Source organism: Neofelis nebulosa, chromosome 16 (assembly GCF_028018385.1).
Source record: "Neofelis nebulosa isolate mNeoNeb1 chromosome 16, mNeoNeb1.pri, whole genome shotgun sequence".
In the NCBI taxonomy this organism is placed as follows: domain Eukaryota; kingdom Metazoa; phylum Chordata; class Mammalia; order Carnivora; family Felidae; genus Neofelis; species Neofelis nebulosa.
Genome location: NC_080797.1, coordinates 18,465,115 through 18,490,053, shown reverse-complemented (window position 1 = coordinate 18,490,053; position 24,939 = coordinate 18,465,115). Strand labels below are relative to the sequence as shown.

Here is a 24,939-nt window from a genome sequence, read left to right as displayed (position 1 = left end):
CACAGCCACCTGGGTAGATCAGGGAGGCCTTGGGAGGCACATTGGTATGGCCTGGAATTAGAAGTTGAGAAGAAGGACCCCAGAAAGAGGGTCTAACTAGCCTTATGGAAGCTGGGAAGTAGGGAAGGGGTGTCCAGAGAGGACAGTTGAGTTTGAGTTTGGCGGGGAGTGGCCTTGGGGACCATCAATCAGCTAAGGGTGGACTGGATTTGGTGAGAAGCTTCTGCGGGGTGGCCTGAGGCAGGCACACGAGGGAGCAGGCCACCGGACCCATCTGGGGGATAAGTAGAGTGCACGCGGGAGAAGGCAATGAGAGAAAGTGGCCTGGTTCGGGTGGTGGAACACAGAGGGGACTCTACAGCTGTTAGCCAGGGCACAGGGGACACAGAGGATGCCTGCCTGGAGCTGGCTAAGGGCCAGATCTTTCCCTGAGGCTGAGGACTGATGGATCCTGCCTCTGTGGTGGGAAACCAAGAGGTCTTCCTCCCTAACCCTATGCTGCCTTGAGGCAGGGGATTGAATGAGGTGACCCTGCCTTGGGGGTCCCCAGTGCACTCTTGGGACCCACTTGCTCTTGCTCTGAGCATTTGGTCTTCTGTTTGTACGTGTCCTTCACACCCAGGGAAGGGTCTTCCCATCTGTCTGAGACCCACTGAATGAATGAATGAATGAATGCATGAATGAATGAGCAGAGAGAAGCCAGTGACAGATGCACCTGTTTCTCGGTGTGCATTACCTGCCAGACACCACACACAACTACGTCCTCAGCGGGGGCTTTTTAACAAGGTCAAGGAGGGGGGCTAGGGTGGGAGACAAGGCCCGGGGTTCCCGAGGGCAGGCAGGACAGACCTGAGCTGTCTGTCCCCTGGCTCCCCACTGTCTCCCCAGCTCAGCGCTCTGACTGCTGGATCTGGCAGAATTGGAGAATTGGGGCACTGCCCGTCCGCCCCCTCCATCCATGCCGCTACACTCTGCTGAGCACATGCCATGTGCCACTCCTGACTCTTGGCAGGTGCCGTGGAGAACCGGGCACTGCCCCTGCACTCCCTGGAGCCCCCTGCCCCTTGCAGCAGGAGAGGCACACATGCTGTCAACATGGTGAAATAAAGGGGGCACTCCAGCGCCGCTGCAAATGGAGAGGTGGCAAATGTCCCCTAGCTAACAGAGCCCAAGAGAGAAGCCAACCTTAGCTGTGCAGACATTCTCAGAACTACTCCTCTCTCTGTGCCTCAGTTTCCTTACCTGTAGGTGGCACTAGAAGGCTCCTAAGGTCTCCTGGGGACTAAAGGTACATGTGTCTATGACTGAGGACCATTCCAGCTGCCCCCCAGCCTCCACAGAGAGGGCAAACAGACCAGACTCGCCCTCTACCCCCTCTCTCCAAGAGTCGGGGCCTGCAGATCCCTCAGACCAGACTCAGAACCTTGAGTCTGCTAGAGGCCCAGCCAGCTGATGCGGGCCACCTTCCCCAGCCTTCAGCCCAAGACCTTCCCCAACAAATCTGAACTCCAGACGGCAGCCAGGAGCACCGAGGTGGGCAGTCTATGTTGAGAGCGGGGAAAAGGCGGGAGTATGAGGCAGGAAGTGGACAGATCCCCTGATACTTGTCCTGACTTTGAGTCACATGACAACCTGCAGAAGTGAAGCAGAGAAAGGGATCATGTTGGAGGCCATCCCCCAAACAGAGTTCTAGACCCACCAGTTAAAAGGGCTCCAGGTCAAGGGTGGCCTCCAGAATGCTGGCCAGCTGGAGTCACAGTAAGTTCCAGGGATGCTCGGTCCTGATGCTGTTCCAGCCGCCCCTCCCTTAAGGATGTGGCAGTGCTGGTGCTGTCATTGGTTTGGGTACCAGCCTGGGGGCCCTGACTTGTGCAACCAACTGCCTTTTCAAGCAGAGGTGTGGAAAGGATTGGTGTGAGTTCTCCCAGGAAGTTGTTCTACCAGCTGGGGGGGGTGGGGGGGCGGGGGGCAGCACCGCTGGGGACTCAGACCGTGGGAGCCTGAAACTAAGTCATGTAGGGAGTTACCCAGGTGAAGGGGGAGAGAGGGAAGGGGTTCATTCAGGGCGGGGGTAGGAGGTAGGGTGGGGATAGTGACTGTAACAGTGTGACTGGTCCCAGAAGGAGGGACAGATGGGAAGATGAGTGGGAGGAGGAGGAGACAATCTTGGTCATACTTAGAGGGCCTGCAGGTGAGGGGAGTCACTGCAGTGTCCTCAAGGAGAAGTGTCATGGCCAGAAGTGCTCCTGAGAAGAGCAGAAGAACACTGGCCGCTCACCCTCCCCTGTACTGAGCAAGCCAGGCTCGTTCCCTCCTCCTCCCATTCTGCATGTAACTCCTTTCCTCTCTGATTCCTGCAGAATCCCCGGGACTACCCTTAAGGCGCACCACGGAGGCTCAGGCAGTTAAAGTCGTCGAGTCTTGATTTTGGCTCAGGCCATGATCTCACCATCGTGATAGCGAGCCCCCTGCCGGGCTCTGGGCTGAGCATGGAGCCTGCTTGGGTTTCTCTCCTTCTCTCTCCTTCTGTCCCTCCTCCGCTTGCTCTCTCTCTCTCTCTCTCTCTTTAAAAAAAAAAAAAAAAGAATTAACTCAGGACAGACCAGTCGAGCATGACAAGTGGACCGCATGTGTTTCTCTTTCTTCCTGAGCCCTATCCAAATCAAAGGAGATTAAAAAAAAAACAAAAAAAAAACAAAAAAAACCCCACTATACTACAAAAGCCCTATCCAAGAACGTTCATAGCAGCTGTAATCACAATAGCCCAGCCCTGGAAACAGCCCAGACAGTCATCAGGAGGAGACTGGATAAAAAAAGCTGCCAGGGGGATCCAATGGAATACTACTCCGCTGTAAAAAGGAACAAACTGTTGACGCCTGCAACAATATAAATTTCAAAAATTACACGCTGAGTCAAAGAAGCCAAACACAAAGTACAAACTGTTTGAGGTCATTTATATGAAATTCTAGAAGAGGCAAAACTTACCTAAGGTGACAGAAATCAAATTAGGGGTTGGGCGCCTGGGTGGCTCAGTTGGTTAAGCATCCTACTCTTGATCTCAGGTCAGGTCTTTTTTTTTTTTTTTTTTAATGTTTACTTATTTATTTTCAGAGAGAGAGAGGGCATGTACACACTTACGTGAGTGAAGGAGGGACAGAGAAAGAGAATCCCAAACAGGTTCCTCACTGTCAGCCCGACATGGGGCTCAGTCTCACAAACCATGAGATCATGACCTGAGCTAAAAGCAAGAGTTGGACACTTAAGTGACTGAGCCACCCAGGTGCCCCTTGATCTCAACTCAGGTCTTGATCTCAGGGTCATGAGTTCAAGCTCTGCACTGGGCTTTGTACTGGGTGTGAAGCCTACTTAATAAATGGAAGGAAGGGAGGGAGGGAGGAGAGAAAGAAAGAAAGAAAGAAAGAAAGAAAGAAAGAAAGAAAGAAAGAAAGAAAGAAAGAAAGAAAGAAAGAAAGAAAGAAAGAAAGAAAGAAAGAAAGAAAGAAAGAAAGAAGGAAAGAAAGAAAGAAAGAGAAAGAAAGGAAGAGAGAAAGAAAGAAAGAAAGAAAAAGAAACGAAAGAAGGAAGGATGAAAATTAGTGATTGCTGTTTGGGAGGGGAGGAGTGAAGGGGCCAGTAAAAGTTGACTAAAAAAAGGGGCATGAGGCAAAAAGATAAAGCGATGGAAGGTAAGAGAAAAAGGACGGTGCAATTTAATGTTTAATGTCTGAAAATAGTTGTCTCAGAAAAAGAAATAGGGGCACCTGAGTGGCTCAGTCAGTTAAGTGGCTCAGTCAGGTGGTGATCTCATGGTTCATGAGTTCAAGCCTCACATCCGGCTTCATGCTGTCAGTGGGGAGCCTGCCTGGGATTCTCTCTCTCTCCCTTTCTCTCTGCCTCTCCCCTGCTTGTACTCTCTCTCTTTCAAAATAAATATATAAAAACTTAAAAAAAAAAAAAAGAAAAAGAAATCAAAGGGAAAGAAATGATCACAGAAAGACTTTGAGACATTGTCGCAGATTAAAAGGCTTCAATGGTGCACTGCAGGTGAATGAAGAAAAGGCCCACAATGAGGGCCACCATCATGGACTTTCAGCACACCAGGTATAAAGCACATACCCTAAGCACTTTCTAAGAGAGAGAAACAAATCAAATGCCAAGGTTTAAGATTCAAGGGGTAGCAGATTTCATAGCCACAGCCATGACCATGGCTTCAAGTTTCTGAGAGCGATTTTATACCCAGCCCAACAGGCAATCAGATAAGAGAATTGGCTAAAGATATGCATACATATTCAAGATCTCTTTTTGAGATCTTGCACTTCCTGTGCACCCTTTCCAGAAGTTTCTGGAAATAAATCAAACAAAGGGTAGAAGTAGAAACAGGGAATCCAGTACAGGAGAGAAGCAAAGAGAAGCCATAGGATAAGTTTGATTGCAGCTGAGTGGGAAGACGGTGTCTGGGAGGGATGCCTGCAAAAAAGAAAGAAAAGTAAAACTGAGATTCTCTGTTGCAGCTAAAATTTCATATTGATACTTATATGCTTGTATAGGTGTAAAATATGCCTGGAAGTCTGCAGGAGAAACTAGCAACTGTGATTGCCTCAGAGGACAGCTGGGTGGCTTGGAGTTAAGACAGAAGGGACATTTGCTTTTCACTTGTCACTGAAGCCCCTTTTTGTATCTTTCTCCAATTTTATAGCATGGGTATTTACGGATTATTTAAAAAGGTATTCACAGGGGGTGCCTGGATGGTTCAGTCAGTTGGTTAAGGCATCTGACTTCAGTTCAGGTCATGATATCATTGTTTGTGAGTTCAAGCCCTGCCTCAGGCTCCTGGCTGTCAGCACAGAACCTGCTTCGGATTCTCTGTCCCCATCTCTCTCTGCCTTTCCCCCACTCACGCTCTCTCTCCCCCCCCAAAAAATAAATAAACATTATACAAAATAATAAAAATAAAAATTAGGGGTACCTGGGTGGCTTAGTTGGTTAAGCATCCGACTTTGGCTCAGGTCATGATCTCGAAGTTTGTGAGTTTGAGCCCTGCGTCAGGCTCTGTGCTGACAACTTTGAGCCTGGAGCCTGCTTCGGATTCTGTGTCTCCATCTCTCTCTGCCCCTCCCCCACTTGTGCTCTGTTTCTATCAAAAATAAAGAAAATGTAAAATAGATAAATATCAAAATTAAAAATTAAAAAAAGGTCTGCACAGAACCATTATTACACTAGATGTTAACTTAGATTTAAATAATAAATAAATAAATAAATAAATAAATAAATAAATAAATAAATAACATATTCACAGGAGCGCCTGACAGGCTCAGTTGAAAGAGGCTCAGTCGAAAGAGTATGTGACTCTTGATCTCGGGGTTGTGAGTTTGAGCCCCATGTTGGGTGTGGAGATTACTTAAAGATAAAATCTTTTTAAAAAATGGAACAAAAGAGTACCTGACTGGCTCATTTGGTTGGCCATCCGACTCCTAATCTCAGGGTCGTGAGTTCAAGTCCCACCCCCCCTCCCCACTGGCTGTGGACTGTACTTAAAGTAAATGAATCCATTTTTAAAAAGGTGTTAACAGAGAAGAGAATAGTATTGATAAGGATTTGTAAGACCTTCTGGAACGTTTGTTGAAGATTTAGCCATAAGGGAACAGAAAACTAAGTAACTGACAAGAAATGAGGCACTTAGGACCACCTACATCCTACATGAAAAAGACTTAGAGCACGCTCTTGGCTCAGCAGGGAGCAGTGTGAGGGACCTTGTAACATCACGTGATCTCTGGCTGCTTAACCCCACACCTGACCACGTGGGCGAATGGAGATGAGCTACGTAAGAAGCCAGTACATAATGTCTAGATAAGCTGAAAATCCAGTGCTGGAAGTATTAATTAGAAAGATGGCGAGGCGTATTCTGAACAAGTGGAAGGATTAAAAGCGGTCACGGTTACTTCTGGGGATTTGCTTGAAGGGCAGGAGATTTCTTTGTACGTATGTATGTATGTCTATAGGCTTCAATGCTCTGTGCGGAGCCCTGCGTGGGGCTTGAACTCACCACCCTGAGATCAAGACCTGAGCTGAGATCAAGAGTCAGATGCTTCATGGACTGAGCCACCCGGGAGCCCCTGTTGTTTTTACATAATAAGTCGGTTTTTTTTTTTTCAAATTTATTGTGATATAATTGACATATCCAAATCTTTTTTTAACAAGGAGAGAATCCTTTTTTAAAATTATCTTATTTTATTTTTTAAATATATTTGTGTGTAAGAGAGAGAAAGAGAGAGAGAGAGTGTAGGGAGGGGCAGAGAGAGAGGGAGACAGAAGATCTGAAGCCAGCTCTGGGCCCAGTACGGGGCTTGAACTCATGAACTGTGAGATCATGACCTGAGCTGATGCCAGACGCTTAACCGGCTGAGCCACCCAGGCACCCCAAGACAGAGAATCTTAAGCAGACTCCACACTCAGTGCAGAGCCTGACACGGGGCTTGATCCTACAACCCTGCGTTCTTAACCTGAGTCAAAATCAAGAGTTAGATACTAACCGACTGAGCCACCCGAGTGCCCCCCAAATCTTTTTTTTAATTAAAAAAAATTTTTTTTAAGTATTGGCTCCATGCCCAATGTGAAGCTTGAACTCACAACCCTGAGATCAGGAGTTGCATGCTCTATAACTCTCTTTTTAAAAATATTTTTTAATGTTTATTTTTGAGAGAGAGCGAGACAGAGTGCAAAGGGGGAGGGACAGAGAGAGGGTTAGAGAGAGAATCCCAAGCAGGTTCCTCGCCGTCACCTCAGAGCCCAGTGCAGGGCTTGAACTCATGAGCCGTGAGATCACGACCTGCCGAAGTCAGACGCCCGACCGACTGAGCCACCCAGGGGCCCCACTCTGTAAATAACTCTTTTTAAAACTGGTTTTTTTAAGGGGTGCCTGACTGGCTCAGTCCATAGAGCATGTGGCTTTTGATCTTGGGGGTGTGAGTTCAAGCTCCGTGTTGGGTGTGGAAATGACTTAAAAATAAAATCTTTAAAAAAATGTATAAGACTGATCTTTTAATAGAAGCACATGTATCGTTATGGTAAAAAATTAAAACTTATATAAAAAGAAAAAAAGAAAGATCCACTGGCTGTTAGTTGGAGAACATGCTGGAATGAAACAGCCACACCAGGAGTTCCAGTGAGAGGGGAGGTGGGCTTGGTGCCATCGTTCCCAGAGTGGGGAATGTGGCAGGAAGGAAGCCTTTCAGGGAAGGTGGGGACTCAGGCAGGGGGGGGGTATGGAGACTTTGAGGTGCCCGTGGCACAGGTGAGGGGTGCTTGAGAGGCTTCTGGCTAAGGAAGGAGGGTTTCAGGAGCGCCCTCTCAGAAAAGGAACCATACCCTGTGAGCAAAGCTCTGAGAATAAAATTCCCATCCTGAAACAGATGACTGGGGTCCTGAGAAAACGACTCTGCCTGCCTCTCGGAGTGAAATCAGAGGTCACGGCAACAAGGCCACCCTGCTCCCCAAATCAGTGTGTCAGAAAGAGTTAGGGAGACAATCAGTTTGGGGAGGAAGCGTGGGGGAAGGGACACAATGGCCACTGACACCTGCAGTATCAGCCTGGTTCTAAACCCCACCCCCCCACCCCTCGCCTGGCTCCCCAAGGTCACAGGGCCAGTCAACTCCAGAGTCAGGGATGAGAACTCAGAAGTCAGTTTTCTCCTCTGCAAAAAGAGGGCCCTGAGCCCGCTCAATGTCCGTGCCACATGGAACACTTTCCCCCTCCCTTCCCTCTCCTCCCCCATCTGATTTTCTCCTGAACTCTTCCTTCAGACAAGAGCTCCCTAGGCCAGAGGGGCGGAGTCTTTGAGGAGCCTTTGAGGGGTGGGGACTGACCTCCCTTAATGACCCGCTTCTTTCTGTGTGGAGGGGGTCAGACCTAGTTGATTGGGATTCCTTCCTGGGCTGGGAGACCCTCAAGGTCCCTCGCTCTCAATAAAACCCACACGGGAAGTAGGGAGCCTAGAGAGACCCAGGGAACGTGGATGGGGGTTGAGTCCTGGCCCTCTGTGAGGTCCACCCTCTCACACCCCCGACACCCCACCCCTTCCCTCCAAAACTGACCTTGAACTGGTGGTCCTGACTTCGCCTGGCCTTGTGGGACAGTGCCTGCCCCTGCCCAGCTGCCCAGGCAGTTCCCGCCAGGCCAAGGTTGATCTTTAACCAAACACCAGGCTCTGGGGGCTCCTGGGCTCCAGGGGTGTCGGGGCTCAGCGGCCCCAGGACCCCGTCCTGGTGCACCGGGGCAGCTGGGACAGCTGAGCTGGGCACTGCTCTGTCCTGGTGACCTTGTAGCTGGGGCGCGAACAGGCAAGAGGCCCGTTTGCCCGCCACGCGGGTTTAGATGGGGTAATAACAGGTGTGGGGGAGCCCTGAATGCCAGGATGTCCACACCAGCCCCGTCTCTGGGCTTCCTGTGATTCTCATTCCCGGGACCTGGGCCCCCGGTGGGGGAGGGGCTGAGCGGAAGAGAAGGAGGAAGCCAAGGCCTCTTCTGCCTCCTGCTCCTTCCTCCTACCAGGCTCCCCTCTCCCTCACCTGGCTCACAGCTGCCACACACCCCACTCAGCTTCAGCCGGCCTTCAGGGCCCCACCTCTTTTACTACCCCACCCCTACCCACAGGCTCAACAAAGGAGCCTCTTCCTTGCGTCCAGAAGAGGGTGGCATGGGGCTTTTCTCAAAGATCCCCCCTGGCCTGAGGGCTCTCCCCCTGCTGTCTCTGTACCCTGGGGGCCTCGGGGGCCTCTTCACCCCCAGCCGCCGGAGAACCCCTAGGTGTGCGTTGTCTGCAGTGAATATTTTCGCCAAGGCTCCTGGCGTGTTTTTCTACCTTTTATCCCTCTGCCTTGCCAGTACAGTCACTCAGTACTTGAGAAGTTGGGCACTGTCCTTGATCCTGCAAATGTAGGAATGAGCAAGACAGGTTATCTGCCCAGAGGGGTCCAGACGTGTGGGTTCTGAGGCTGAAAGCGGAGGCAGGGCCTGGGTCCCACTCCGCCCCGCCCCCCTTGCCTGCCCTGCCAACACAGGGCCACGGTTCGCGGTGGGCAAGTTAGAGGGACGAGGGATGCCTTGTGGGGTGAGGAGGGGCTTAGTGCCCCAGTGAGGCATGAAGGGGGACAGGGGGACTGGGGGTGGGAATAGGCCCACGGACAGAGCGGCGGTGGCTTGGCCGCGGGCAAAGGAGACTGGGCAGCCTCTGGGCCTCAGCTCCGCTCCCTGCGCAAACAGTAGGTGGGAGCTCCCCTCCCCCTGCCCCTCTCCCCCATACCTGGGGGAGCCTGTGGGGTGGGGGGAGGCTGGGCGGGTGGGGAGGCACACTGCCTGCCCCTGGAGCCCTGACTTTCCCCAGAGCTCCGCCTCCTTCCTTCGAAGGGAAAGAGGGTCTAGGGCTCAGCCCCAAGCTGCCGCCCTGGCTTCACGACAGCCTTAGGGTGACGGGGCTGGGCTGGGGGTGGGGGCCGCAGTGAGACCTTGGGCCCCGTCACTCCCCCTGGTTACTGTGCACCTTCCTCTCCCTGCCCTGCCACTCAGGCTGGTTGGCTTCTGGGGGACAGTGTCCTCCAGCTGGGCCCTGCCTGCTCTGGACACTCAGGGAAAGTCCAGGCCCCAGCACTCCCATCGGAGCGGCTCTGACCTGTCCCACCTGGGAGCCACAGATGGGGACAGACACGTGTGCCTCCAGAGGAAGGTGACCCCCTCACCCCCAGGGGCTCCTCGCATGTCTTTGGCTCACACTGTTCAGGGCACCCCCAGCATGGGTGGCCTCACACAGCCCCGGGCCCTTCCCCAGGGTCCTCCCCTTCCTTGTCACCTGTATTTTCCTCCTCATCACACAAGACCGTGTCAGCAGGACCTGGGGCCACTCTGCCACCCCATTGTTAATGCAGGCCTCCCCGCCACATCCCCACCCCCGACAGGCCCGGGCCTGCCCCGCGGGCCAGCCCACTGCCCCCTGCCAGGAGTCCAAATACACCTGTTTACCTTTGGGCCTCAGCCCGGGATGGAAGTGCGCCTGACTCATGACCGCCTCTCCCCCAGCCCTCTCTCCCCTCCCTACCTACCAGCCCTCCGGCTGTCTTCCTTCCGCAGGTGTGGGTCCCCTGAGCGGAGCCCGGATGGGGGTGGCGTAGACAGTCCTGCCCTCAGCTCTGCAGGGGGCCTGGCCCATTTGGTCCAGGACTGCAAGGTGCTCCGGAATCCCCGGGACCTTCCAGACACTAGAGAGTCACTGGAGGGGGTGGGGGTGGGGGCTGTCCTGTGGAACAGGATGTGCTGGAGCAGGGACGGGAGGGCCCCCAAGGTCTGAGTTCCTGCCTGCCTCCTCCCCATCACATTCCTGGCTGGGGGACCCATGGGGGAAGGAGGGCAGGGGGAAAGGTGGTGCCTCTGGAGACCGAACCCTTCGGGAAGGCGCTGTCCCCACGAAGTGGTTCAGGGGCTTCTCACCTCAAAGGTGGGGATCAGAGGAGATAAGGAGCCTGCTGGGAGAGCTTGAGTCAAGGGCGCCAAGCCACACAGCCCGAAAGAGATAGAACCACGCAGTGCAACGTGTGAGCCTGGCAGGGGGGCAATCTGCAAATCTGAATAGAGTTCGAGGGATCACCCGTGAGCGCCGGTTTCCTGGCCGTGGGCGCGGCGCTAGGCTTCCATGGGAGCGTCCTTGTTCTAAGGAAATACACACTATTCAGTGCTAACAGGGCATCATGTCTGTAACTTACTGGCACATGGCGTGAAATCTATTTAGGTTGGGATTGCATTGAATTTATATATAAATAGGAGGTAAATGAACATGGTTAAAAACCCACCCAGCCAAGGGCCAGCGCAGGGATGGATCGGGCTCTCCCCACAGCCTGTTGCTCCGGGGGAGAGTGTGTGAAGCTCAGCGGCCCAGCCCCTCTATTGGAAACATCTGGAGACCCTTAAAATTGCTGATGCCTTGGTCCGACCCCACCTGTCAATCCAGAGTGTACTCCCTTTTGGCCAGGACTGGAGGCTGATCCTGGGGGTCAATGAGAAGGCTGGGGCCCCCTTGTTCCCCTCTACTGGGGACCGTGGCTAGGAAGGCTGGTGCGGGTGGTGGGGAGAGAGAGGGAGGGGTGAAGGGAGTCTCAGTGGAGGCAGCCGCCTCAGCCTGCTGTGGGGCCGGGGTGGGCTGGCTTCTGGGCTCAGGAAGGCCCCAACCCCCTGGCCCAACAGTGTGTGCGCCCTCCCGAAATATTTGGAATAATTAGCAAGTGAAAGCCGCAAGTTAGCACAGGGAATGCCAGGTTGGCCTAGAGCCAGACTGGAGAGAAGGGAAAGAAAGGGGCTTCGGGAGAAAGGGGTCTGTGGAGGCTGGGCAGGGTTGTGCGAGACAGTGCTCGTTTGTGCCCCGGGTGTGGGAGGGGGCTGGGTGGAGAGGTGGGCTCCAGACAAAGCTGGGGGGAGGGACTGAAAGGTGCCGCTGTGCGTCACCCAAACACACATTTCCCGTGCCTCAGTTTCCCCATTAGGACTCCGGTAGGCTGGTCCCTCGTGGGGGACCCCCCTGGTGGCCTTTTCCTCCTCCAGCCTGCGTTGGGCCCGGGAGGGAAGGCGCCTGGCTGGGTGAGCACATGCCGGGCTGCCCTGTCCCTCCAGGAGAGGACCCAGGGAGGGTGATGCTGGAGACAGGCCCAGGCCAGGACCGCAGACTCAGGCTGGCGAGCCCGGGCAGGCCCTCGCGGTCAGGGACATGTGAGCGTGTCCCTGGGCATGCTTGGCCCTTGTGAGTCCCCAGGGCCAGGGCGGGGGCTGCGTCTCCTTTGTCGCCCTTTCCCGGGGGACTATGGGTGCAATTCTCCCCATTGTGCAGACGGAGGTGCTGAGGCCCAGGCTGGAGGGGACCCCTGAGGACTGCTTCTCAGCCCCTTCCTCCCAGGGGACACAGAGGTCACGGAGAGTTCATCAAGGGGCACTCTGGAGGCCTTCAGCGCCCCCACATCTTCCTCCCAGCCATTCCCCTCCTCCCAAACTGGCCCTTGCCTTCTCCTAAAGTTGCAAGCAGGTCCATTTTCAGATTTTTAAAAATTTTATTTTTAAAAATGGTTTATTGTAAATAACTTTCCATGAAAAAGGTTAGGTTGCCCCACAGGGCAGGAGGGTGGATGTGGGAAGCAGACTGAGGGGCTCAGGGGAGAGCGGGACACTCCCCCCCCAGCAAGCGCGGGCAGGGATGCGGGCGATCCGTCCCCCCCACCCCCCACCCCCACCATTCCTGGTCCCAGAGGTTCTAGCAAGCTCCATCCCTCCCAGTTAAGCCTCAGCTACAGCTACACTCACTACATTAGTCTGTCTGTCCCCTCCCCACTGCAGCTCAGCTGCCCCTGCCCCCAACCCCCAGAACCCCAACTCCCCCACTGCTCTCTGCCTCAAAGATTAGGGATTTCCACTCTTTGCCCCCACCTCTAGGGATGGGGCCAGGCAAAGACCCCAGAGGCCTTAGAAAACCTCCTCGCCCACCAGGCTCCCCGACCTCATTCTGTCTCTGCCTTCTGTCCCCTCCCCCCTCCTTCCCCAGGCCCAGGGGGGAGGCTTTGCCCGGAGGGGCCTCCAGGGGGTTAATTTGCTGTCACCTAATTAGCATTTGTTGTACCTGGGATCTTTCTCTGGATAGAGACCTGGGGAGGACAGCGGGAGAGGAGGGAGAGGTGTCGTAGCTGAGGCACCCAGGGGCGGGCCCTGTACTGTCGCTCCCCAGCCCGGGCCAGCGCCCCTCCACGTGCAGCCCCCACTGTGCGGGGCCGGAGCCCGTCCCTGGGGCAGGAAAGAGGAGGATCAATGAAACACTGTGTGTGCGGCCGGGGGCCGGGGAGGCAGCAGTTCTGGTCCTGGGCCTCGGCTCTCAGCCTCCTGGGCCGGAATCTGAAGGCAGCCCGGGCTGGGGGCCGCAGGGCCTTGTGGGGCCAGCCTCGGGAGACCTGGCCCAGCCCCTGCCCGGGGCGGTAGGGTGTCCGTGGGCCTGTGCCGGGTGGGTGGGTGGGGGGGTGCATTCTGGGCCCTGACGCGGGCACTGTCCGGAGCTGGGGGCGGGGCCCGGCCTCTTACAAGAAGGCGCCCACGCTGGCCCAGTCTTGCAGGTCGGCGGCCAGGGTGGCGTCCCCGGCCTCGAAGAGGGGCTCCGGGGGCAGGCAGCCACTGCCGCTCTCGTCCCAGGGGTGCTGCAGGAAGGACGTGGCCAGGAAAGTCTCGTCGAAATCCAGGCTGTCGGCCGCCTGCTCCACCGGAGGCCCCCAGGTGGCGGGGCAGTCGATGTGGCGGCCGTGGACGGTGAGGTCCACGTCCCCGTGCGAGGCGGGGCTCAGCGGCGGGCTCAGCTCCAGGGCCTCCAGGGTGCCCAGCTCGCCGCCCAGAGCGCCGGCCTCGAAGATGGCCTCCCAGTCAAAGTTGCCTTTGAGGGGCTCCAGGTCGCCCTGCTCCTCCTGGGTCAGCAGCAGGGTGCTGGGGGCCCGCGGGACCTTGGCCACCCGCTTGGGCAGCGGCTGCTTGCGCTTGTGCCCCAGCCTGCCCTCGCCCGCCTCCCCGGTGGCCTCCTCAAACTCCCGCAGCAGCTGCTGGGCCTCGGTGTTCACGGTCAGCGGCCCGGCCCACGGGGCGGCGCCGGGCTCCCGCGAGGCCTGGCGGGCGAAGGCCGGGTGGATGTGGACCGGGGGCAGCCGCCGCTTCTTGAAGGCCCCGCTCAGCAGCCGCTCGGCGTACTGGGGGTCGATGCGCCAGAAGCCCCCCTTGCCGGGCTCGTCCTTCTCCCGAGGCACTTTGATGAAGCACTTGTTCAGGGACAGGTTGTGGCGGATGGAATTCTGGGCACGGGGAAGGGAGGGGGAGAGGAGAGAAAGAGGTCGGCTGGGTGAGCCGGAAGGGCCGGCGATGGGGGGGGGGGTGGGGAGTGACTCGTGCTCCTGCCCGCAGGGGAGGAGGGACAGACACAGCGCTCTGACCGGTGGCTCTGGGACACAGGCCACAGGGCACCGGCGGCCAGGAGTGCGGCCGGGGGGCTTTTGTTCCCTGTTGCCGGGATATCCGCCTGCTCAGTCATCCGAGCCCTGAGCCGCAGGGTGGCTCTCAGGGCCACCCCGGCCTGCCCTCCCTCCCTTACCCCACCGCTTGCGGTCTCTGGCCAAAGGCTTCAGCTCCCCCAGGGCCTGGACGGCCATCTCACTCCGCCTGGGCCTGGGCCTGGGCCTGGGCCTGGGCCTGGGCTTGGCGGGCCCTGTTTGTGAAGAGTGGGTGGGTTGAAAGGTGGGGGTGGGGAGTGCTGGGCTGTGGAGGGTGTGAGGGTGTGTGCTCTGAGCGTGTGTAGGGATGAAGTGGGGGGGGGGATCTGATGCCTTGCCCTGTTTGTTGAGCCCCTGCTGGCCTGCCCTCCCCGCTCCGCCCCCCCCCCACCCCCCCCGCCGCAGGCTATGAGGCCTCAGTTGATTATTACCCAGCCTGGAGCACAGCACTCATTCCTGACGCCCAAGTCCCGAGGCCTAAGCTTCACAGGCTTGGGGGAGGAGAGAAGGGGGGGGGGGTCTCTGCTTTCTCATCGAGGGTACAAATGACACTTGCCCCAGTCAGGGCCCCAGCAAGTGTGGAATGGCCTGGGACCGGGATTCTGCAGCCTGCTCCCGGTGGGTGCCCCAGGGAAGAGTCTGGGCGTTCTGGGGCCTCTCTCTCCAACTAGACCCTGATCTAAAGTGGAAGGCTCATATCTGCTTGGCCTCAAATCACCACTCTGCCTTGTTCATTCCTAGGTGCACAGTCTTGTCCAAACCACGCCAGGGGACAGGGGTTTAGGGCCCAGAAGGCAGAGCAGGTGGGTGGGTAGTGGCCCCCCAGTAAGGCTGGGATGTTTACATGGAGGCTCGGGCCCCTTGGCTGCTCTGTGCCAGGTTCCGGAGACTTGGAACATGAAGCCAGTGAGTGCGGCAGGGAGAGCCCCTGTGGAAAGCACCTGGCCCAGGTAATTGTCCCCCCGGGGAGGTTGACTGAGAGGAGGGGGAGGACAGGAGGCAGGAAACTGAGGAGGAGTTGGGTGAGGGGCTGGGGCAGCAAGGTTACTTTAGGAAGGCCCCACAGTCCCTCCGGGGGGACACAGCTGGCCTTCACATGCCATGTCCCCCCACCCCCAGCCCACCTCCACTGGCCAACTGCAACAAGACGGAATGCAGAGCCTGGCAGGGGCCATGCTCCAGCATCCCATCCTGAGTCGGGCCTTGACAGACTGTCCTCGGGCAGGGCGGTGTCTAGGAATTCTAGGACTCGGGACAAAAATGTGTCCCTTAGTCCATCATCCTCTCTTAGAGGACCATGTCCGCGCATAATCTGGCCCTGATCTTTGGGCTGGGTCTACTGGACGAGCGACAGGTGCTTTCCCCATGAATTTTGGGGTCTGCATCCTTTCTAAAGCCCTTTCAACCTCCTCCCTCCTCTCTCTCTGAAGTCAAAGGGAGGGGCAGTTCCAAGCACTGGGCTCCCTTGAGGTCCTTCCTCGACGGCCTTCCTCCCTTGGGGCCCTGCCTGCACAGCGAGCCTACTCGGCGTGCGGACCTGGGACCTAAGTCCAGTCAGTCCGCCCCGCGTGGGGAGAAAGGAGGTGAGTGGGGAGGGAGCGGCCGCCACCTGCACCTCCCCTACCTGCCAGGTGGGATCAGCGTGGCGGAAGTAGCAGAAGTTGTCCGTGATCCACTTGTAGATGGCCGACAGGGTGATCTTGGTGGCCTTGCTGGCCTGCATGGCCATGCAGATGAGCGTGGCGTAAGAGTAGGGCGGCTTCACACTCGGGTTGGTGGCGTAGTCCACGTCGTCGGGGGGCGGGGCCTGCAGCCCCGGGGGCGCGCTCCGCGACGTGCATGACGACGTGGGCTTACCCGGAGTGTGCGGCTGCCCCAGGCAGGCGGGATCGGCCGCCAGGGGCGACCCCGGCGCGACCGAGCCTGGCACCTGGTGATAGCCGTGGGGGTCGGTGCCCCCTGGCGGCAGGGCGGGGGCCTTGGCGTTGAGAATGGAGAATTCCTGCAGCCACTGCAGGCTGGTCAGGCTGTCGTCCAGGGCGTCGGGCTCCTCCAGGACTCCCTCCGGCCCCGCCTCCTCCGCCGCCCCTGCACCCGAGAGGCGTAGCCAGCTCTCCGCCATGTCTGCGGGGACCCTCCGAGGGGGCGGTCAACATCCACGGCTGAGCCGGGGGTAGCCCGCCGCGCTCTCCGGCCCGCTGACTCCCGCGGCTCCAGTTACAGGGCCTCCCGGACGCGCGCTTCCATCCCGCGACCAGGGGGTCGCCTCCTCGGAAGACCAGTGTGGTTCCTGCGAAGGACCACGGCGGGAGCTGAGCACTTTCCCCACCCTCGATGGGAGAGTGTGTGCGAGGAGGGGGAGGCTCCTCTAAAATCGTCCCCGCTGCTGGGGAGGATCTTTGCTGGCCGAGGTCTGGGAAACAGGACCGGTGCCCTGGGGTCCGACCCCCCGCTGTGTCCATCTCACTCTTTTCCTCTCCGAGGTTTTAGAGGAGACTTTCTTTACTGGGTATCCGAGGCTATCACCTTCTCCCCCAGAGCGGGGGATCAACCCTCTCACAACAAATGGAAACGGGGCGAGGGAGCCCAGGAGGGCAGAGGCCAGAGACGCGGAAGTCGTCTGATTTTTGAAAAGAGATATTAGGATGGGGGGTAACGGGGAAGGAAGGAAACAGGATAGGAATTACAGGGGGCGAGAAGTAAGTGTCCCCCAAACTCAGATGTCATTCCCGGGTCCACCAATTCACTCGAGGACGGATGGGAGAGAGGGCTGGTACAGACACCCTCCCTTCCCGCGGCCAGCAGCCGTCTCAGTCCCTTACCTGGCTCAGAGCGCAGCCCGGGCCAAAGGAAGGTTCTGGAAGAAGTTCCTCCCACCCCCCGCGGCTCTCTGTCCCCAGCTCGAGTGCCCCGCCAGCGCCCCTTGTCGCCCCCCCGCCCGACGGCGCCTCTCTGAGCGCTAGTGGCCCCCGGACCGGCATTAAGTAGCCGCTGCAAAGGCTTCTTCTGCTGCCATGGCGACGCTCCGCCCCCATAAACAGCTTCCGCTGCTGCTATTGGCCAGTGCGTTTCTAAGGAGATCGCGGGCTCTAGCCACTCTCTCTGGCGGTAACTCTCATCGAACTCCCTCCTTCTGCCGCCCTCTCCCGCGCCACCCAGCCCCCTTACCCGCCACCGCGTCCCGGCTCCGCGCATTCCCGCCCGAGGGCCCCGCGCAGGACTCGGAGAAGCGCGCGGCTCTCGCCCGAGGCCCCCGGCACGCCCGCGAGCCGTCCGCCGGGGCAGCCGCTCTCCCGCCCTCGCTCCCTTCCTGTCCCGGCTGCTCCGGGCGTCCACGGCTCCGCGGACCGAGCCAGGGGCGCGGGGGCCAAGGCTGGGAAGGCTGGGAGCCGGCTCAGGCTCGGGAATCGTGTGCTTGGGGTTTCCTTTCCTCTCCTCTGGGCTCACGTTTCTGTGCCCTTTCCCACCCTCCCGACCCTGAGTGTCGTCTGGGTGCCCGCGGGCAGGTCTGACTCTCCGATGCCACCTGCCGCTCAGGCCCGCAGCAATGGCTGCACCGATCCCAGGCACACCAAGGCGAGCAGGGTTTCCCGGTAAGCGGCCCCCTCCCCACCCCTGCATTCGGCAAGGTTCCCGGAAGCTGACTTTCCAGAGGCTTCTGCGGAAGCGCTCTCCCTCCTTTTCAGATAGCTGAGGGAACAAAGCCGGTGAGTGAAACTCACAGAGGTCACAGACTTGCGGAATTCTCCTGGCAGGGTCATTCGCCCCGTACGTTTCACCAGCTTTCTAGTGGCATGGACTAAAGGTAGGGGGACACCAGGGGCTGCTTCCTCCCCTCCTCCTGGTCTCTGGCCGGTCACCAGCTTTCCTGCTCTTCAATTATTGAGGAGCTGCAGTGACGGAAGTTCTCCGGTTTAAGGGTGAGGGTGGGGTGAGGGCTCCTTACTCAGGCCTCCGCCCAGAAGCTGGAGGGCAGGGAGTGGGAAGCCCGTGTCCTCAGGGTGGCCCCTCAACTCCCACCTCCCACGCGGAGCAGGTCTTTCCCTACCTTCTGCCTCCCCCCACTCTGCCATTTGGAGATTCTCTTGAGGAAAAATGTTTGAGTGCTGGAGAAAGTCGGACAGAAACTTTCACAAATGAGCCAAGGACACAGTTAATAGCTCTCCTTCCCTTGTCAACAGTTTTATTCGTTTTAAAGAATCATGCAGCAGTCCATAAATATTGCATCCTTGATGTCCCCACTGTAGTGTGCCCACGAGTGTACTCCAGGGAGTGAGGGGTACACAGATGGCACAAACAGTACACACACACACACACACACACACACTTGCACACACCAGGTGTGCAGGTCCTAAAGCAAAGTGATCAACCAGCATGCCAAGATCAGGTGGACAGGACACCAACTCTCCCCAGGTGAGACAGCTCAAAGTGTGCGGCTCTATGCCCAGGAGATGCCCCAGTGCGGGCATAAACTCCAGTGGGTGGAGCTGGGTGGGGAAGGAAGGAAGGCTCCATGCGGCCGGGATCAGCACACCACCTGGAGGCCACAGGGACCTCGGGCCAGAGTTGGCAGGAGAAGCCACAGGCCTCCAGAAGTCTGTGCCCTTGTGCGAGAGGCCAGGCCCCATCCCATCCTCACTGGGCCAACTGCTCATAACACAACTGTCTCCGGATGACGGACTGGGTGCGGCAGGGTCAGGAGCTGCCCTGTTCCCTGATCAAGCTGACTAAAGACCAGCTCCTTTGGATGGGATGTTTCTGCTTGCCTCAGAGCCAAATGAGAACAAAGAGGTAGGAGAGACAGAGTGACAGAGACACAGAGGGATCGGTCCGAGAAACAGGAGCGAAAGGGCCATTTCTGACCTGGGCATGTCTTGATTATGGAACCAAGACCTTAAAGAATCTTTCTGAGCCTCTTGCTGGGAGAGGACCCAGCCTGTGCTGTAAGGAAGGACACAGGCCCTCCAGGAGGGGCGATGATAATGGTTTTCTCTCGGGGCTCCTGCCCACTGTGGCAACTGTTTACCTACATCTCCTTCATCTTGGGTAACACCACACGGTGAATACTACCTGCCGAGAGGGGAGGGAGGCTGTGGGCCGCCACCCGCGGCTGAGGGAAGATCCCCACTCCCTGGGGCTTAAACTTCAAGGAAATCAGGCAGTGGGGTTATTGCTCTGACCTCAACCGCAGAAGGGGCCGTAAGGATGTTGGGGGAAAGGACAGGAGTCGGGCCTGAAGCAGCAGGGTCCAGAAGCCCCGGCAGGGCCTCAGAGAGGGGGACACGGGGACTCAAGACAGAAGCTTAGGTTCAGGCACGACTCGCATATCGTGTCTGTTGGGACAGCAGGCCTTCCCCCCACCAGGGCAGGACCTGAGCCATAAACACTAGGCCGGGCAAGGGTCACCGCCGCCTGGCAGTGCAAAGAAGCCACACGGAAGGGGTGAAGGATTCCCCGGGCACGGGGCTCACTTTGGGGTGTTGGAGACGACCCTGAAGGGCTCTTCCAGGGTAACAGTTCCAAATACAAAGACGGGCCATCCTCATGGTCAGAGCCTAAAGGCTCTGTGGTCTCTGGGCCTCATAAATTGCTGTATCTAACTCTGCTTCCCTATCTCATGCTCCACTAAGAGACCACCTTTTCCCAAAGCCAACAGACAACACATCTGTGCAAGAACTGTGCGGAGCCACCGATGACAACACTGTCCAGAGAGAAGGAACTCCCAGCAGCTTACAGCCTGGCCTCGCTGTTTTAGACTTTTGTTGACATGCCTCGCACGGGGCTGAGGAGAGGTGGCGGGGGTGGGGGTGGGGGTGGGGGTGGGGCATATGATCTAAACCACAGAATCTCTGAATCTCTAAGGAGCCTGCGGGAGGAGTGCCTCCCCCTCCCCTGCTCAGGCTCGGCAGGTCTGGAAGGCAGGGAAGGGTAACACTTGGGGTGGGGAGGCCCCGGCTCCACGTGTGCCACTTCCTGTGGGACTCCTGGGCACCGACTTGAGAATCACTGTTCCACCCCTCTCTCAGCCTATTTCTTCAACTATTGACAAAAAGGGGTGGGGACAGGGACAACAGATAGAAGAACACCACCGGACCGGGCTGTGGTGAGGGAATGTGAGAACATCCGACAGCTCCTAACACAGGTGCCTGGCACACAGAGGTGGTCAAAGATGTGTTTTCTGAAAGGTCACCTTAGGATGGAGTCCCAGGCCTTCATGAACGCACCTGCTCCTAAATAACCCTCCCGAGGGTCATCACGCAACTGGGGGATTCTCAGATTCGAGGCCTCTTTCCTAAGCACACAGATGCACGAGGCACAGGGGATCAGCTCTGTGACCAGACCAGATGTTCCAGAGACCAGAAAATGCCAGAGGGGTGTTTGTAATGAAGCTGCCAAGACTCCAGGTCTTCTTGGTTGTGCCCCCTAAGGAGAAAAAGACGCACGAGGAGCAACCAGCCCGTGGACCTGAAGGTCAAGGTGGGTACCTTCCAGAGAGTCTCTGCAAGAGGTCTCATGAGCTGCAGTTCGCTGAGAGGCTTTGGCCCGCGAGGAGAGGGGAGGCTGCCAGTTCCTTCTGGGTGGGGAAGGGTGGGGATTACGGAGGACACCGGGCCGGGAGCGGGGGCAGGCTGACCTCCACGTCTAGCTTGCATCTGGGTGTAGAGAGTCTTCGAGGTTTCGCTGAGGACGCCGAGGAGGCCAGCAGTCCAGTGAGGCCGGGATGGAACGTGAGGGTGGCAGGGAGCCCAGGGACGGGCTGGGGCTCTCACACGGCCAAAGGACCCCACACGCAAGGCCTGTCCTGGGGGTCCTCCAGGCTGCCGGATGGTAAGCGCGGGCGCTGTGTGTGCCGACGACCGACGTTGTCATCGGCCTGCCAGGTGCCTGGAGAAGAGAAAAGAAGGGTATAGGAGCCAGACCCCCGGCCAGGTCCGGATGGGATCTCCAGCAGGATAGCCCAGGAGTTCGGCACGGAAGCTAGCAGGACGCGTGTTACCTGAGACCCCCATGTGTGTGCAGGCCACAGCGAAGGAGAGAGAATCGGGCGAGGTGGGCACCCAGGGGGCAGGGGGCTGTCCCTGTCCTAATGGGCTAGGGACAGTCACGGCCACCATGGACTGCAGAGAAGAACATACAGGGTATTTCTCGTTCTGTGCACCTGCCCTGCAATCCACTTCTGTGTCTTTGTTTTGAAGTTTGCCTAGATGTTATGGGGGGTCGGACTGAGGTTTTCCCCAGGGCAGGAAGCAGTGGAGGGGAGTGAGAAGAGCGTGTTAATTTGGGCTCAGTGTCAGTGTTTGCTGTGGGAGCCGGGAGGGGCAGGACGGGGCTCGTTGCTCAGCAGGGTGCCAGGGACAGAAAGGTTGGGGGGGGGGGCGCAGGTGTGACGGGCCCACCTGCTGCTCTTCATCTCTGTCCACCGGAGCAGCCCTCTGGGGTCACCATCAACCCCGGGAGACACCAGCCCGAGAGCCTTGGGGTCGCCCAGGCGGCACCTACAAAACTCTTGTCCTCCCCCAAACCCGCCACGGCTCCTGCACAAGGAGCACCGGCTGCCTGGTCTAGAAGCCCATTCTTGGCTGCTCCGTCCTTCGTGCTCTGTATTTCATCCGTCACTACCTCCTGTCTGTCATCAGAAAACCTGGGCTTCCCTCCTGGCTCATGACTGACGGACTGACCGCGTGCTCCTGGGCGGAAGCCTTGATTCACCCACCCATCGAATGGGAGCGGAGTGCTCTCCTCACAGGGCTGCTGGGACGACAAAACAAGGTGACACGGGAGTGTGCAGAGCAGGGCGTGGCTTGTCCAGGCTGCCCTCTTCTCTCCCTGGGGTCTCCCCTCAACTCTCGTGCTGGCCCCGACTGCCTTTTCCCAGTGGCGCCCTCCAGCGCAGTGCGAAGCTCCCTGTGACACAGAGGCTCCCGGGGAAGACCTGACTCCACGGGGCCCGCGGACCTCCAGGCTGCGCCCCCCAGGTGGTGCCCCCAGCCCGACTGCGGCCACAGTGTGCACCCCAGACGGCGAGGGAACCGCCAGGCCCTCGGCCTCCTCCGTCAGACTGCAAGCTCTTCTGGGCAGGCCTGGCCCTCAGAGGACTCATGCAGGGGACAGGCCGGGCTGAGCCGGTGCAGAGGGAGGGCCCGAGGCTCACTGTGCTCGTGTTTGAGGGGCTCAGCCTCACGCCAGGGCCCACCCAAGACCCTTTCACGGCCCGCACACTAGGACTGAGTAGCTATAAACTGCGTATCTCCCGGAAGTGCCCTGGTGTGATCATCCATCTAAAGGCTCTGGCGGCAGTGTGCGGAGGGGGGGCCCCTGGGGCAGAGAAGTGAGTGGAACAGAAAATTCGCGGTGTCTCTCGAATCTAGATGGAAGCTGGAGATTTCGATTCCCTGGAGTCTAGGACATGGGCCAAAGTGCATTCTCCTCTAAGGGAGGCTCTCTTCAGTGTGACAGGATGGACAGAAGGCAAGATTGCCCTTTGAGTCAGGAACCCCCAAATACAATGAGTTGTTCGTTCACTTATAGAATTTGGTAGATCTCATACCTATTCCTCAATGTTTATGGGGCAGGACTCCGGAACTGCGGCTGTTCGGTAGGAAAGACCAAAAGCAAACGGTGAACGAGAGAGAAGACACACATGCATGCACAAAATAAAATCCACGCCACCGCCGCCGCCAACCAGCACGCCACGAAACACCGGACCGACAGGCCGCCCTCACTCTGAATTCGCACGAGTGCCTGCCACAGACTCCACCGCTCTAGAACCCTGAGCCAGGGCCTGGAACCGATCCTGCCGGAATAGACTCAGCACTCAGACCTGAAGGATCTGTTCTCGCCGGCTTCTTAATTCACTCCGTGGCGAGGGGAGGGTTAGCAGCAGTCACGTGGTGCCCTTCCTGCTCCCCCCCCCCCCAAAGGACTCCGAGGGGCCCTCAGCAGAACCCTGCTGCTGCTCCCGGGTCACATGTGCAAAGGGGGAGCCTCGCTGCAAAGGGCAACCGGCTCGCAGACGGGGCTTTCCGGACACATGCTCCCACTGGGTCCGGCCCTTCAGCCAGAAACTGGAGCTTGTTGACTGAAAATCTGTCGTGGCGACAGATCAAGGTGCCTTCCCATTTAGAGGATGGGAAACAGGAGGGCAGAGAGACCTCTAGAGGTAGATTTGGGGAGCACACTTAGGGGAATTCTGCACACCCCTTTCCCAGCTCTACCAAGCCCCTGATTAAATGTAGGCGCTCTGACAGTTTGATTGTCTCGTGGAGTTTCCAGGGGAAAGAGAAACCTAATTCAGATTTCTCCTTCGTGTCTAGGAAATATGAAGTCTCCTAGGTGCATCTCAGCCTCGGGTTATGAGGCTTGAAGACAGGAGGAAACTGGATTTCAAGTTTTTGCCGGTATTGCTGTGCTTTGCTGGATATGTCCCCTCCTGCACACTGCGGTCATTTAACAATGTATCTCTATTTCCACTAACAAACCCAAATTATGTTGGCTTTTTTTCCCCCCTATCACTTACACTACCCAGAACCTTATCACTTACTCTACCCAGACTTGTCACTGGTCCTCTGGCCACTATGTTGCCACCTGCGTGGTATTTCATCCAATTCCTTGGAGCCACATCCACTCAGCATGGCTTCACGGTCCCAACCTGCTCACCACCTGCACCAGTCAACTTAGGCTCCCTCCCCTTGAGACCTTTTAGAACACTCTCAGAACACACCACCCCCTTGGTCTTGGAGCCCAAGAAGGCCCAGAAGCTTCTTAGGGGGGGAAGAGCTGGAAGGCCACGGGTGCCCTCTCAGTGACACTCCCACAAGTGGGAGAGGAGTGGTGAGGACGGGGACCTGCGTGGTCTTCGTCACGGGCCGGGTCTCCCGGCAGAGCACACATGAGCATGGGGAGCGTGGCATGTGGGGTGGGGAGAGCGCGGGATGCTCCCCTTGGCTCCGCTTCTCATCAGCCCTCTGCGACGGGAGTGGCGCCACCCGGAGAGGGAAACCGACTCGAGCAGAGACCAAGTGCCTGAGAAGCTGTCCTGGTGGCCGCAGGACACGGAGCTGAGCCAGCCTGTGGGTATCCCAGAGGATGGTTTGGACTTAACAGCTGAGCGCGAAGAGGCCTATTTATTCCACTGGACCTACCAAAGCGGATACTCCTGTTATTAATCCAACAGATGCTTCCAGAGAGTTCCCCAGCAGGCTGCTACCAGTGTGATGCTAACGGTAGAACCAGAGGAACATCTGGCCGAGAAAGCAGATGCGCCTTCCCTCTCCTGTAAGAGCCCTTGAGACCTGTGGTGAGAGGGCACAAGGGGCCACCTCACGTGCCTCTACCTGAGTCGCTCTCCCGACAGGCGTCACGGGCATTTGGCTGCACGTCTGGCTTGGACTGTGAACCTAGCTTAATCCCAGCGCGCTGGCTCTTGAGAGCACCATAAGGAACCCGGGGGGTCCTTTCGGCTTCCCGCAGTCCCACAAGTGGAATAAATATCAACAAGCAGGTTGGCCAGAGAGAGTCAGGAGGCGGAGGGAGCGGAAGGAACAAAGTCAGTTTCCACCAGCACGGTTGGCTAAAACCGTGCCTGGCAGCCCCCTCTGCCAGAAAACGGGGGTGAGGAGGAGCCCCTCGAGGGAGACAGGAGCCTAGCAGAAGGACGGCTGCTAGTGAGCTGCCACAGACACAGGGCAGAGAGGACAGAGATGTCATCATTCCCGACTCGTGCCCCAGGATGCCAGTTCAAAACAACTCCTCCTCATAATGCTTGGCACAGAAGCATCCCCGTTTTTTGTGGAACAGGGACTCATCTATTTTGACAAATATTTTTTTCTCAGAAAATCTCCTATTGAGTGCAGGCCCTCGCCAGTTAGGACCGGAGACCTAGGCAGAAGCCTCTGG

The 24,939-nt window shown here is 57.6% G+C and overlaps 2 protein-coding genes and 1 long non-coding RNA gene across 3 annotated transcripts in view; all 3 read right to left on the bottom strand.

Moving 5' to 3' along the window:
- Positions 1–764: 764 nt before the first annotated feature.
- Positions 765–2,551, bottom strand: LOC131497405 (uncharacterized). The gene is made up of 2 exons (XR_009254953.1): positions 2,450–2,551; positions 765–1,632 (listed from the first exon to the last, which is right to left on the bottom strand). It is a non-coding gene; the product is annotated as an uncharacterized LOC131497405 (long non-coding RNA).
- Positions 2,552–12,061: 9,510 nt separating this feature from the next.
- FOXJ1 (forkhead box J1) lies at positions 12,062–16,978 on the bottom strand. Its single transcript, XM_058704681.1, has 3 exons — positions 16,866–16,978; positions 15,668–16,333; positions 12,062–13,848 (listed from the first exon to the last, which is right to left on the bottom strand). The coding sequence occupies exons 2-3, from the start codon at positions 16,163–16,165 to the stop codon at positions 13,093–13,095; spliced, it is 1,254 nt and encodes a 417-aa protein (XP_058560664.1). The 5' UTR covers positions 16,166–16,333; positions 16,866–16,978; the 3' UTR covers positions 12,062–13,092.
- A 1,222-nt stretch (positions 16,979–18,200) lies between these two features.
- RNF157 (ring finger protein 157) overlaps positions 18,201–24,939 on the bottom strand; it is an 83,289-nt gene continuing 76,550 nt past the window's right edge. The window contains exon 19 of the mRNA XM_058704682.1: positions 18,201–20,928. Coding sequence (XP_058560665.1) covers positions 20,810–20,928 — 119 coding nt within the window. The 3' untranslated portion in view covers positions 18,201–20,809. The remainder of the gene's footprint in view (positions 20,929–24,939) is intronic.

What these genes read in the sequence shown, in the direction of transcription:
- FOXJ1 (XM_058704681.1), bottom strand. Translation starts at nt 16,165, where the DNA reads ATGGCGGAGAGCTGGCTACGCCTCTCGGGTGCAGGGGCGGCGGAGGAG. An exon ending in ACGCTGATCCCACCTGGCAG is followed by an intron (nt 13,849 to 15,667) that starts GTAGGGGAGGTG and finishes CCCCGTGCCCAG; the next exon opens with AATTCCATCCGCCACAACCT.